The sequence below is a fragment of the Schistosoma haematobium genome, chromosome 1 (assembly GCF_000699445.3).
Source record: "Schistosoma haematobium chromosome 1, whole genome shotgun sequence".
Classification (NCBI taxonomy): Eukaryota; Metazoa; Platyhelminthes; class Trematoda; order Strigeidida; family Schistosomatidae; genus Schistosoma; species Schistosoma haematobium.
The window spans coordinates 57,666,991-57,682,921 of NC_067196.1; the positions used below are offsets into that span (position 1 = coordinate 57,666,991).

Sequence of the window (15,931 nt, forward strand, 5' to 3'; positions counted from 1 at the left end):
TCACAATGGAGTAAATTTATTTCCACGTCTATCCTCAGGAAATGCCAACGTAATGTACAGGTTGGAGGTATAATGTTTGCTGCTAGTCTGTAAAATCTTCATTGATTATTCACTGATTTCATCATGAAACACCGGTCTGGTTGTCAGGATTTGAATGACCTTTTCTAAAGCTCTCTTGTTAAGCTGTCATCCTAATAAAATTGGATTAATAAGTGCTTCATAAGTACTTGTTCCATTTCCTCATAATATCTTCAGTTCTGTGAAATAAATCAGTTGTTAATGATATTCTGTCGTGTACAGATTTCAGCAAGCTGGTGTAGTAAATTTTTGTATTTTGATATTTATATTCTGCATAAATTTATAGTTCAGTGTTATCGGTTATCTCAGTTTTGCAGAAAACTAGACACCTTGATTTTTTAATTACAATCTCTTAATTATACTCTTATTAGAGCTATCTTAGTATGTTGGTGGTAGATGATATATTTGTGAGTTATCGAAATTTCTCGCTTAATTATACTGTCATAATAATTCAACCTTATTATTTTAGTACAGATTTTGAGGTTCTTATTGGTTGTAGATATTGTTCTTTGTGATGTACTTATTTTCAAAACATGTATTTATTATCGTCTTTACGATTATCATTTTATGAAAACATAAAATAGGTTCAAGGTTTCTGACAGAACGCCTTGTGGCAATGAGACGCAACGCGAATGCATTTTCTTCACTTGTGTATGTTGGAACACAAACTAAAGTACCTCCAACAAATTTCCAGGTAAGAGTTCATAATAACCATAATCTTTTTATTATCATAATTAATTGTATTGTTGAGCGGCTACGTAATGATCAGGGTACTCAGCTCTCTGATCAATCATAGTTTTCGATTCCGTTACACGTATATGGGTTTTTTCGTCCAGCTAGCATTAATAACACTGAAAACCCATGAAAAGTTTTGTTGAAAGCTGAGTACATAAATATATACTTAGTTAGCTAGTCATATTGATTAGGACAATTTGGATACTCTAAACATTGTTTCCATGACCTCCGTTTGTTATTTTAACTGCAGAAGCCCGTAATTAGAGTGGATAAATTTTTGTTATCATTGTATACAGTGTAAAGAATTTTTAGTTGGCATAAAAAATGACCTACCTAGCTTAACGAATAAAGAAGATGAGAAAACAACAAAATGACTTAAATGTACTTGAAGCTCTGTGTTCTTCAGATTAATCGCTACACTGATTCATTCCTCCCTTGTCATGTTAAGAATCATAGGTAATCAAAAAGATGTATAGTAAAGTGGATATCTTAACAGTGAAGCATTAACTATATTCATTATTTAGAATACAGAAAATATAATAACTGTTCTTTAGGCTTTACAAGATAATAAGAGAAAAATTATCTATCCAAGAACATATAATACTCAAATTGGCACAATAACGTTTTGATCTTGATTGTCTTTTTATAACAACTGGGTGGTAGTTTTGTGATCTTAATATTTTAGAAGGAATCCAATATATCGGGTTCAAATTTGTATAAATTCCTGTTATAAATTGTACATTTTGGTTGTTCTCATTAATGGTATCATAGTACTATTCTAAACAACATTTAACAGTAATTCAACAGGCTATTATATAGATAACAATCAATGTTATGTTTTCTAGTCTTGATACATTTTAGTGATCCATTTTGAAGTATGATCATAGAGCTGACTATAGTTGATTATGTTTCCGGAGAGTAAAATTTGGTTATATGTATTAGGGTTTTTGACTTAACTCTATATCATATATGGAGTATGAAGAATACCGTTCTTTCAGGGATTCAAACATGTATCATTTAACATCATACGCCTATAAGCTATCATTGGGATATAATATCAGTGATTGACACCCTTATATATTCTGAACTGCAGATGTATCTTTTTGCTGAGCGCTAATAAATACGAAGTAATCCAACGTGATAAAATTCCTTAAAAGAGCGCAATTAATGCTCATATGAGCAGTTCAGCTGGCCTTCAGATACTCTGCAACTGCCCACCATTCCCAGACAACCTGAATAGAACATTGAAGTAGGTCCCCCGACTCTAACCGAAGTTCAAAAGGCTATAGCTAGTCTGAAACGAGGAAGAGCAACTGGTCCAGATGGATTGACTCTTTAAGGTTGGCGGTCCAGTTTTAGCGATTAGATTGACTAATATTTTAGCTAAAATCTGGGAGTTGGACGTTATCCCATCTGACTGGTTGCAATCACTGATTGCCCCAACATATAAGAAGGGGTCACAATTATCCTGTAATAACCATAGAGGGATTAATTTGACTAATATAGCATCTAAAATACTGACCTCAATAATTATCGGGCACCCAACAAAGACTCATGAACTGCAAACACGTGAAAATAAGGCTGGCTTCAGACCTGGTCGTGGCTGCATCGACCACATATTCACTATTCGTCAGGTTTTAGAACACAGGCATGCTTATCGGCGTCCGACAATGATAGTTTTTCTTTACTTAAAAACAGCATTTGACTGTGAACTGAGAAGTTCTGTGGCAGTATCTATTATTGAAAGGCTTACCTCAGAAGTACATAAACCTTGTGAAGGCTCTTTACTCGAACACTACCAGTCGAGTCAGAGCTTATGGCGAGCTGTCATTTGATTTCGCAACCTCTAGTGGTGTCCGACATGGCTGTCAAATATCACCATTTTTGTTTAATTCCATCATAAGCCAACTGCTGGAAATAACGTTATTGTCGACTGAATTTTCGGGCGTTGATCTCCTACCGGGAGGTCCACTTACCGACTTAGAATACTCAGATGATATAGTCCTGTTTGTCGAAGACGATGATGAAATGCAGATTCTTTTGGTAGCACTGAGCAACAATGCCAGGATATTTGGGATGCGTTTCTCCCCCTCTAAACGCAAATTATTACTTCAGGACTGGCTTGCGTCAACACCTGAATTAAGGATAGGGAGTTAAGTAGTCGAATGCGTCGCCAACTTCACTTATCTTGGAAGTCTGATCAGCCCTAATGGGTTGGTGTCTGACGAAATCTCTGCACGAATTCAGAAAGCTCGTTTAGTTTTGGCCAATTTACGTCACCTATGGTGAAGGCCAGATATCCGTCTATCAATTAAGGGACGAGTATACTGTTCAGTAGTTCGTTCTGTTCTACTTTACGGCTGCGAAACGTGACCATTGAGAGTAGAAGATACTCGTAAGTTACTAGTATTTGATCACAGATGTCTTAGAAATATTGCTCACATCTGCTGGAGTCATCGGGTAAGTAATAGTGAGGTCAGGAAATGATGGTAAATCAGTTGATGAGGTTGTAAATCTTAATCGACTGAGATGGTTGGGCCACGTTTTACGTATGCCTGAACACCGATTAGCACGACGCACAAAGCTGACTGGTGTTGGGGATGGTTGGAAGAAAGTTAAGGGCGGCCGAACCAAAACGTGGCATCAGCTCTCGAAGTCACTAACTTCTCTCAGCCATGTTGGTAGATGCAGACTACTTAGTTGGGGTCCTCGTGACTATCGTAACCAATGGTTGGAGACTCTGTGTGACAGGGCTCAGAATCGATCATAATGGCGTCGGTGTATACACTCTCTGTCTTCCCTTAAACTGTGAGATTAAAATTGCTTCCTACGAACTAATTCTTTCTTCCTGTACTATATCCTTACATGCAATCTTTCTTTTATATATTACCATCATTGAAGTAATTGCTTCTATGAATTTTGGTGTTTATCTTGTTGTGCTAATGAGGTTTGGCAACTTGGACCGATGTATATATGTTCCTGATCCTACGTTGTAGTTGACTGACACATGGTGCTCTAAAAGTGTTACTATGCAGAACACTAAACATAAAATGTTACTGATTTATTCTTGTGAAATCTGTAAAAATAATATTATTTAAACCATTTTCGTGATTTTTTATAACTAACATAATAAATATTCATGACATTTTAAGTTTATTCTTTGTTTTGTTTAAGTTACTTCATTCACGTGACTGAGAAACGTTTCACGTGTTCTTTAGTAGTAGGTAGTGTATAAAAATTTCTGTCCCAAAAATTTATGCTTTGTGCTTATGTCATGTATGATTAACAGGTGATATCTGCAGATATAGAAAATAACTCAATCTATATGATGAGTACAACGGCATTATGACTCAGGACGAAGTATTTACTATATTTTGGGTTATACAAGGCATTCACTATCAAGAGGTCACTCAAAGTATAAACTCGATGTTTTGCGTCCGAGAGTTATTTCGGGGTTGGCATTACCGTGTGTATTAAGCTTCAGTAACTGTTATGTTCTATGACCTGTCAGATATCACGTGACAAGACTCCCAACCAGAATGTCGACTTCTATGACCTCGTTCCTGTGCTAAACCAGTGATGCGTTAACCGGCGCGAGCAGCCTTGATTCTACTCTGAGTCGTTATTGGTACTCTGTATAGCAACCTCTCGCCTAGCCCGACCTGCTCAGTCCAGAACACAAATATCAGTCTTCGCTGTATGAATCGTATCTTTCAGACATACTTGGTCTATATACAAGCAGACTAGACCGCGTCACACCATTAAACGAAAAATAATTATACAAGACCAAGTCAAAATTGGCTGTGAGTATGGTCTACTGCGACTAATAAATTATGAATAAGTTAGAAATGGTAAATCGTATAGCAGTAGACAATAGGGTCAGATGAAAGCTTGTAATAAAAGCTAGTTACTTAATAATTATCCAACAAGAATATATGTAATAATAGTCTATTGATAATTTCTAGCAGTTATCATTCATTTATTCTTCGTTAGGATATAACAATAACATTTTCTTATCGCTGTTGTGATTTACATTATTCTTACACTGCATTATAGAGTTTTCTTTTGGTTTTGATCTCTTTTGTTACCGTTGATAGATGAAATATTTTGGATTATCATAGCGGTATGAAATGCTCTTAGATAATTAGACTGATAGTAGTTATAGTCGTATGAGTAGTGACAAATTAATTTTGTTAGTCGAAACGGCATTTTCATAACCTGTACTGTCAAGCAAGTTACTTGTTGAAATGCACTCGTGCCTCAGCAAATAAACACGATGAATCAACGTTTTTTAAGTCCCCGTAGAGTATTCACTCAACAAGCGATATAATATATCGTAAGTATAGGGTTGTGGAGATTGTTGAGTTTCATTTAAGTTCTAAACTGATCAGTGTTAAACCACCATTGATCCGTTTGTTGTTTCGATGAGGCATGATTTAGTTATGACTGAAAATATAATTTCATTGTATACTATATAAATGAATTTTTGAGATTGGTTTGTCTTTCCCATCTGATCGTTGTCTTTGTTTTTTTATTTGTCTACTTGTCTATGAATTCATCTTAAGTGGCTGAATGTTAAGCTTATTAGTAGCTTCCACTTTTATCCACAGTGTAGGCAGTCGAACTTTTCTGTTACGTTTGTAAAGAGCTTTATTGAAGTAGGTTATGATAATTAAGATTCAAACTGCATTGAATTGTTTGCTTATTAAATTCAATTCTGTTAGTTAAGAACCTTGACAAGATGTATATTGTTGGACTGACGGACTGACTGTCGGAAAAGAACATTTGAAGATCAGTGGAACTAGTTAACTCATGATTATTTTTATTTGTTGGCATTCATCTTTTTGAGTATTGAAATAAGATTGCTTTTTAATGATCGTTGATTCTTTGCTTTAGCCTCTAGCCTCTATGGTTGCCAAAAAGATACGTGATATATCTGTCAGAGCTCCACGCAAACTGGTGCATATATTTCATATCCTTCAAGCACTTAACACTCGTTTTTCATCCGATCTTCCCTGCTCGTCACCAACATTTGTTGAAGAGTACTTCACGTGTCCATGCAAATGTATCAGCTGTGGTGTTAGATGTTGCTTGAGTGTTAACCATACGTCAAACAATGTCGGTCATAAAGCTGAATATGTGGGTTCCAATGGCGTTAGTGCGTCACCGTGTCGTTACGAACCATCGCTTCAGAATAAACTATACTTTTGTAAGGTAAGTAAGAAGCTATTGACTAAATAGATTTTCTGGATTCCCACAGATGTCGCTACTATGAGAGTCCTGATTTTATGCGGAAGTCATGTGGTACACGAAAATGTAGTGTACTTACTGAGAATATCTGTATAGAGTATTGTCATATGAAAGATTTGAAGTCTTTTGAATAATCCTGTTAGAATTTACTCTTTGTGCATTATGATCTTATGATATATATAAGCTATCTCATTATATATATGCACTCACACAAACAAGTTTATACTCCTATAATTTGCATATAATCTTACTTTATTACTATCAAATTCCAACACCAGTACTGTTATTTTTTTGTTCGGTAATGTAATAGTTAGTTACTCAACTTACTATTTATAAAAAACAACTTTTTCGGAATAATAAATTTCATTGCTATCATTGCCATGATAAAGTTAATTTACTTAGAATTAATTCTTTATATTATTGAAAGTAATTATTGTTGAAAAGACTTGACTGTGTAAGAAAATAAATTTTTAGTACATCAGTATTAATAAATTAGTGACTTTCATTCTCGATCTGATTAAAACTATTGGTGATGATTTCTTCAGTTGTTCATATCTCAATAGAATTCAGCACATATTTTTCTTAATTAATTGGGATTTATCAGCTGAACAGTCACTTTTTTGTTGGTTGTTGTTAAGAAAATCGGAGCTCCAAACATGTGTTACTTTGATTGGTTTAATTTCTTTATACTTGGTAAGTGGTTCTGTCAGTATGGAATGTGCTAGTAGATATGAACTAATCAGCTACCACACCATTGTAGTCCCTTTGCTCCTTTGGCTTCAGATTCCTTCAGCCTCACTTTTAACGTCTCGATATCTTCAATGTAGCTTCACAGGCTTCTGAGTGGACTGTAAATATTTATTTTTGTTTTGTTTAGGTACATAAGCGTGCAGCTATTGTTACTGCAAGGATAGCATTTTTTGGACTATTTCCATTAGTTACAATGAATTTGGGTCACTTTAATCTGTTGTTGTTGCCTTTTAAAATATTTCTAACATAATTGTTTAGCGTGTTGCGCAAAGTATGTATAAATCATTACCTTTGTGTAAATATTAAATATTTTGTTGTATTCAATGAGTTTTTCTTGATATGAAAATCCAATTTTATATTTTTATTATTTCGTTTAAGTTATGTTATGCCTATGGTCAAAAAACAATGATGGTTCCTAAGAGTGGTGAGTCAAATACCAATGCTTTGTCAGCTGTTGTAAAATATCTTTGGGCTGGTTATGTTTTAGAATGCCCAAGGCATGGCACCATCTATCGTAGTCGTGGTTACTGGTCTGGTAACGTAGAGCCAGAAATGAATCCTCAAGTACATTGGGAAATCGTACATGTTTGGCAAGGAGAAAAGTCAATACTCTCGGTAAACTATTTTTCTCAATTCAATATATGTAGTACAAATAGTTAATGTAATTTGAAGGAGAAAATATCGTGTACTAGTTTGATGATGTTTCTAGAACTATGATATCAAACGGATAAATAAGTACTAGAGAGACAATATACTGAACGACAACTATACATATTTTTAAAAAACATTGACTTACGTGTTATAGCAGACATATTATCATGGTTATTATATAATTATTGTCGAATGTATCATTGTGGTAAAGCTTATCATCTAATCATTTGTGAACTAAGGAGTCAGACTGAAACGTTAACCATCATTCGATTATATGAGCTGTCAAGTAATATTATTATTCTTCATTTGCTAGGAATGATTCGAGGTAGTACACTAACGTACAAGTGGTTTTTGAGTTACGTCGACCTAATAAATTAAGTTTCATGCAGTTTTTTGTTCAGGATTTATTTACTTAACTTGATTACAATTTTAATGGTCTATCTGGAAATATCGGTACTTGTTTCGAATTTACCAAAAACAACTACGCTTTACATTTGGGGTTAATTAGCAAATAAACTGATTTATTTGGACGTCATTTTCAGTTGGGATTTCATAGTATCCAACACAACATTCTTCTATTCTAGTGATTTTATTTAAATAATAAGTATTGAATTATAAGCAGAGTTTGATGGTGTCTAGTAGTGAAATTCAGGACGCGCTTTTCGTCATATTTGAGACTCTTCGGCTGTGTGCATGTATCTCAGGGTTAATCTTCACTCCGGGACTCGGATCCAGTGTCGTTCGTTTCTAACGCCATCGCGTTATTCACTTAGCTACTGAGTCCAGATCGACAATGGCTTGTTCGATGGAATGAAATTTAATTCATTGTGTTGGTTGTCTGAATCTTCCTATTGTTTATAATGCTTGATAAGGTCAAGGTAATTCTCACATAATGCCCATATGCCAAAAGAACCTAGTCAGTGAAAAGATTCGAATAACCAATACAAATGAATTATGTATCTAACTGTCGGGAAACATTTAGAATGTCAACAAATTATTTGTTTACCGATCCACTGATATTTTAATATGTATTAGTGAATTATGTGTTATCGTTTTCATTATCATTTAAATTTTATTCTCGTTTGCTAGTAGAAGACCAAGTAATATATGTGATGCTCAAAATTCACGGTTTTTAAATCAAACTAGTTTATTTCATCTAAACTTTCTTCAAAATGTGTTTTGCAAGAATACTCTTTATCTAGGGTATTAGTTTTCATAAAATTGTAGTTTATAAAAAAGGACTTTTATTATTAGTGTTTGCACTTATCATTTGTTTGTACATGTATAAGTAATTTAGTTTTTGTTAAGTTCAGAAACGTTTTCTTAATTCCATCGGAGTACAAATATCTTATATGTATTTATTTCAAGTGATGTCAGTAATCATATTTTTTCTAACATGAATCGTATTATTTCTAAGTTATGTTCATAATACCACCATTACTCTTGTTATTTTAATAATTATTTGATCTTTTTTGTTTACCGAAATCCAGGGTACTCATCCAGTTAGTCAGTTATTGTTAGATGGATTGACTGTCGTTTCTAGTCAAGTAAGTCAGTTGGCTGGTCCTCCAGCACGTCGTTTGGGAGATCTTATTGCTGACAGCGTGGCTCCTCGGTATTGGCAACCTAATTCCAGTATTAAAGCTTGTGCTGTTTGTAAGGTTGAATTTCAAAGTTCATCAGATGATTCTGTTTGCAGCCGTAATTCACTTGTTAGACAAAAATCTGCTACCGATAAAAAGCAACCAACACCATCTGTTGTTGATGATAGTTCTCAGAAAGATAAGATGTTTACTGGCAAAGATAATTCAATGCTTAATCGGTCGTCATCGTTTTCAGATTCGCTAAATAAAGAGAAAAGTTCTACTAAACCATTAAAACCTTTTATTGATGACTTATCAAAACATCATTGTCGAGCTTGTGGTAGAGGTGTCTGTGCCAAGTGTTCAACTGGCCGTTTACCTGTTCCGGATCAAGGATATGGAAGTGATGGTGTACGTGTTTGTGACCAGTAAGTGTTCGTTTTTCATATGACGTTGAGTAACACTGCATAAAAGCGTGCACAATCAATAATCTTTCAGTTATCTAGTTTCTAACTAAAAACAGATTGTATTCATGTAATCCTTATATCTTAACTCTGTGCACTGGTTTTTAAAACTTTTCGTTGTCCTAATATCAGATGTAGCGACCTTCTACATAGACTTTTCTGACCTTAAAATTCAAGGACATTCAGTTTAAAGTATATTGTTTCTTATAAATGTGTTTAAGTTGGATATCATTTCACACGGAGAAACATTTTGATCAAATTTTTAATAATATTTGATTATATCACTAGGAATCTAGTTTTTAAATACTGTAACTAATTCTGTTTTGCATTGTACGGTAACGACTTCCAAACTCTGCGTTCATTAATTTTGTGTTGGTGAGTTCTATCACTAGACGTCACACTAAAAATATGATTCATTAATAGATAGACAAGTGGATACCTGGTCATTGATTCAATCTCACATTGGATTGAGCCAAATGGAAAAATTTGCTTCACTGTTAGAAGTTTGAAGGTTTACGATCCTGATAGCACATATTTTTTCCGTAAACTCAGTTTTTAATAAGTCAATTACCGTGTGTAATGTTATTGTTAGTTACGGCTTCTTGTCATCGTAATAGAATCACTTAATATGTTAATCTTTATGCTGTACAAATTCTATCGGATCACATTGGAATTTCTGTGTATATTACATCTCGAAAACACATCTTACATATGACTGTGTATTTGAATGTTCTTTTTTACCGTGATGATATTTAAGGGATACATACAGTCACGAAAATAAAATCCTTAGGTTTTGATGCAAGACAGGCTGTAAGTATCAACACTACTGGAAGTCGACGAACGTATGTATAAGTTCGGAAACTTTATTTCAGTTTATCTGACACATATCATTTTATTTTTAAGTGTTATATTGTATTTAACTGTATATTAGCATTCGACTGTGCTGGATATCAGTTAGTTTTCTGCTTCTCTGTGATCTAAAATGATGTAAAAGGTATGTGAAAATTTTAGGCATTTTATTCAAGATGTTTTCTAAGCAGTGTGCATGTGCGATTCAACTTATGTGTAACTAACTTGTCTCGGAAAGGGGCTAAGTGGGTCGACTAGATTGGGTAGCACCTACATCTACTGGGGACGGCGAATTCATTTATAAATTTTCCTTAGCCCTTGTCTAATATTGACTGGGGTAAGATTAAGTCGTAGCCTGGTTAAAAATAGATGTCACTTGACAGAGCCTCTAACTGTTTGGAATAGCGTAGGCGGGGGAGTTTGGCTTGTGTGTGTTCTTCAGGTTTATGTTCATCAATGCTTAGAGACAACGTGTGAACTATCTGTGAAACTATCACAATAGTTCAATACACTCTTCTTTTTCTCCGAATTCCCAATATTTTACTACTAATTATTCTGTCTTTCTCTTTATGTATAGTCTACTTTACGATCTGCGTTGCGTTTCTCCTTTTATTGTTATGTGTAGCTTCTTGATATTTTTGTGAGGTGTTTGTGTTAGTATTTTCGTTTATCTTTTTGTGTAACTTAAAACTTCATCTAAATAACTTAACTACCTCACTTAAAAATAATGTATAACTCTTGTGTTGTTTGTTGATTTTCTCTAAACTAGTGACAGGCAGAACGATTTTCGTCACAATATCATAAATCTGTTGTGAAACAATGACAAATGTAACTTGTAGATGAGTTCATTCGCTGAAATACAATTTTTGTTTCGTTTGAAATTCTGAATTTCTTATGGATTAGGCTTTTGTTTTCAATTACTCAATGTATAGAAATGTTAATCATCACGGATGGTTATAGTATCATGTCTTGTCTTTCACATGTAACTTCCATTTCAAAGAATTCAAATATTTATATCCTATTTAACTAGTTACTTAAATGAATTCATTAATCTTTTACTACGTTTGTTCAGGTGCTATGATGCTCGATTACAAGATAAAGGTATCGATTCAAAAACTCGTGTATCTGGAATGAATTATAATCCTCAAATCAATAACAATTCTTTAACTGGTCGTAAGGTAATTGAAATGTTGTCTGCTACAGCTGATTACATAGCACCAATATATACTGGACCTAAAGGTATTCTGTACATATTGTTATTACTTTCCATTGTAATTTGAAATGAATCCAATTAATATTGAGTTATTTTGACACATGTCTAACCGGATTTTTGTGAGTAAAAACACGGAACTTTCAGTTTGCTTAGTGTAATGCATGTGTACAATACTGACGTCATATGACCAACTGTATTATGGAGTAAAAAGTACACATATTTGACAAACGATCCTATAATTTTGGTCCTTATTAAGAGAATATTCCCATTTCTTCATGTTATTTGTTGTTAGGGGGAGGCAGACATTTATATGAACTCTGCATCATATATGATGGACTGTTTTTGTGTGTGCTGACACTCAACTTTTTAACTTAACTAGAAAGTAATATGTTGTCTTGGTTATTTGTGAGAATTTAATTAATTGTTTTTCATACATAAATAAAATATTAGTTCAAGTACGGTTGATATTCTCCATAATGTAATCTACTTTCTAATTATTTCGAGATGTAGCTTATAGGTCTATTTACACGTCATCAAATGGTGCCATACACATTTTATCATAATGAAGATATAGTATATTGAAGTTCATTGAATGTATGATTACAATTTGATGAAATTTTGAAAATGCCTGTATTGACTGTATCAATCTCCGACATTGAACTTGAAAAATCAAAGATTACTCCATAACCCAAGTATAGTATACTATTCGGCTATGAGGTACACTCTCTATATCCTTAGGTTTAGTGAAGCGAATTCTGATTTGCAACCGGTTGATTTTGATCAATAATACACTCATCCGTTTATAAACTTTTTCTGAAATTCCACTTAGGTTATTGACTGGAATGTTATAATATATTTCATCCAACAGTATTTGAGAATTTACGACTACAGTTACATATATCCCCCATTATTTGAAAATCATACTGAGATATTCTTATGAATAGAAAATCATAAATAATTGTACATTATAACAGTGATGAATTTTATGCTTGTGTTGTGTACAACGATTACATCGTTATTGGTGTATATTTTAACAAAGCATGTGGCTCATTAACGTGGACTTGACATATTAGACCACTATGTAAACGATATTTGCATATGTGACTATTTCCTTTATGGACGAATGAATTCAATGATTGGCATTGAAAATTTTTTTCATTATAGTGAAATAAGGTACATAGTTTTGTGCATTGTGTACATGTTATTCTTCTTGGCTTGTTTCTCATCTACATTCTCCTATTGTCTACTTCGGTTTGGGAACCCGGGGAGTATCACAGCCCTCACACAAATCAAATGAGATCTGTGTGGCGCATATGTATTCGGTGCTTCCTTGTACCAATATCTATGTGCTAAAATAAATCAGTAATAAAACTAATTGTCTGTTTACACAGACCTAAAAAGATATGTACATAAATTTGTCATTATATTTATCATATATTATACAGTTTTCTTCCAGTGTCACGCTCCCAATTTAGTTAATTAATTTCTGAACTTTAACAGGATCTTTTTTTCAATTATTTCTCTACACAGAGCTCGTTAAATCTCTTGCTCGACCAGATTATTGGCAGCCTGATGATCAATGTGTCTCATGCAACGTATGTTCCGCTCAATTTGGTTCGCGTTTAAGTATTCATCATTGTCGTTCTTGCGGTCAGGGTGTTTGTGGATTTTGTTCACGGCATTATCAACCTGTACCTAAAAGAGGTCTTGATTTCCCTTCGCGCGTGTGCGATCGCTGTTACCAGCCAAACATAAAGAATTATGAATCTTCTCATCGTCCAACTGTATCTGAACACCGAAGCTCGGATTTGGCTAGTAACGTACCAAATCAGCAAATGCAACACCAGAAGCGTAACACTCAAGGGATTCAATACAACAATCTTAATGTAAACACTGCCCATAAAAGGAATTCCCAGGATTGATTTCACATGTTTCAACTTTGAGGTGTAGTTTATGTGAATGAGTTTATTTTTTTAACTCTTTAATATTCAGAAAACATTGACGAACAAACACTGGATTCTTACTGCGATAATATGAATAAATTTTACAGGTGACAAGAGGAATATTACCATGTTACGTAATAATATGTAAATGGTCAGTACTATCATTATTATTCCTATTTTATTTGTTACTACTATCACAGTAGTAGTGCTAACAAAAAGTAACTCAGATTTGTAATTTAATTTTTATTATTTAGCATAAAATGTCAACTTTGATATATCGATGACTATTTATTTCTTTGTTTTATCATTTTCCTCTATAATGCCTATATATTATCTTTGTTGCTTTGTTCGTGTATGTGTATGTATGTATATGTGCCGTATACATACCAGTGTTGCTACTTTTGTGAATCAGCTTTGGATACTGCTACTTTGAACACTTTCTTTAACTTATTAGATGGGATATTTACTAAAAAGGAGATTTATTTTTTACATAATTCTGGTTATTTTTCCGTAATTCACGATTCTTTGTATGGAAGTCTGTGTATGTTCATTACTGAATAGAAATATGAAGATTTATGTTATCCAGTAATATACTCTGATTTGAATTACATACATTTCGATCGATGATATGGAATAGATCATTCATAAGAGCCAGCTGAATCTAACTAATTCACTTGCCGTGACGTTTAATACTTTTATTTTTACTAAAATGTTATTTCCAAAAAAAAAACAGTTGTATCCTTACTTAACATGTTTTCATAATGCATAATGCTCTTTATCATTCAGTTATTTCTCCATTTTTCAGTCATTATGATTACTATTATTATTATCGCTGTTGCTAATATCATAGTCATCTCCATAACAATTACAATCACTTATTTTTTTAAGTAAATATATACATTTTCTTTTTGCCAAGATATTAATTGTGTTATGTTTTATTCGTTACTGCTTGTTGAATATTTCAATTTTCACCATTCAATATATAGCAATAGAAACACACAATGCTATACGGAATTGCATAATACTTACATTATATATATATATATATATATATATATATATATATATATATATATATATATATATATATATATATATATATATTGTTATTTGAAGATTACGATTTCGTGAATACTTGGGTATATTAACTTGTTGGTTAGGTCATCCCACCCTCAGCTGTTTGATCACAAGTCCGAACCCAGGTTTTTTGGTTTTGCGTCGCCTCATCTTTCACGAAAGGTGTAACTCAACGTTCAATACATGGGCACATATTTGGTGATTAAGTTAGAAATCACCTACTTAAATACTTGTGGACAGTTTTCTGTATCATAATTCCTGTAGAATTAGCATTATGCATTTAATGAAACTGTGTATTTGTTTCGTTCTGTTTCGTGGAATCGTTCGTTATACTTTTTAAACGACGGGTATTGCAATATTAAAATCATTATATCTAAAGTGAATTACTGGTACTGAATTGAACTTCAACCAACTCATGGTTTGGTGCAGTTTGTGTCTTTTAACTTAGTGTTGTCATAATAGTATCTTGATATGCTAGTAATTCTGGCAGCAGTTACCTTTAATTTATTGTTATTTTAGCCGGAAAATTCTCAATGGGATATTGTAATTATAAAATTACTGATCAGTGGAGTACTGTTAGCTGGTTAGAGTGACTTCTAATTTTATTCTCTTATTTAGGAATTTTATTATTATTGGATTAGGTCTCAAGTTTAAGAGACTGTAGACCATGCACGTCTTCTAAAATCTTTGATTTCTAACAATACCTAGCATTTTGCAGATTTATGGGTTTCTAATAGATGGGAACATTAATGTAGAATGCTGAAATCACTGACTTGTTTGTTAAACATGTGAGCATCAAAAGAAAAATATAGGTAATAATATTCCTTCGTATCTTACGGATATTCTATGGGAATTCGTAACATCACAATCCGTCTCTTGGCCGACTGTTACTTCGTAGTCGAAGTTATTAATTCCCTCATACCCTATGTGTTTGTTTTTCTGCACCTTCTTCCGTCTATATTTCTCACTGTCTGATTATTTGTACACTTCTTATTACACAGTTTTAATAAGTTTCAACGATTATTATTTTAATGTCTATTTACTCCAGTTCTGTCTTATTTCAATCTTTGGTAAGAACGTTTGTCATTCTTATCACTAATAGTACACCTGTCTTCGTTTTTAATTTCTGATTATTCTATTTAGCTAGGTTTGATTATAATGATTGAATCATAAGTTGCTCTGAATGGCTTCATATTTTCTGTATATCCACATAAATGTTTCTGTATACTAGTGTCAAGCAGGATGAAGGTCTCATTGAAACAAGATCGTTCGCTTATATGTGTTGTTCTAAGTTTTGAAATGACACATGGTTATTATTGAGAAATCTGTCATCGTATT

At 33.3% G+C, this 15,931-nt stretch overlaps 1 protein-coding gene across 1 annotated transcript in view; it reads left to right on the plus strand.

The window, feature by feature from the left end:
- Positions 1-14,514, plus strand: part of ZFYVE1 (Zinc finger FYVE domain-containing protein 1) — a 28,660-nt gene extending 14,146 nt beyond the window's left edge. The window contains exons 5-10 of the mRNA XM_012938765.3: positions 663-772; positions 5,710-6,027; positions 7,192-7,428; positions 8,955-9,475; positions 11,433-11,599; positions 13,104-14,514. Of these exons, the coding sequence (XP_012794219.2) occupies positions 663-772; positions 5,710-6,027; positions 7,192-7,428; positions 8,955-9,475; positions 11,433-11,599; positions 13,104-13,495 (1,745 nt within the window). The 3' untranslated portion in view covers positions 13,496-14,514. The remainder of the gene's footprint in view (positions 1-662; positions 773-5,709; positions 6,028-7,191; positions 7,429-8,954; positions 9,476-11,432; positions 11,600-13,103) is intronic.
- Positions 14,515-15,931: the final 1,417 nt, after the last annotated feature.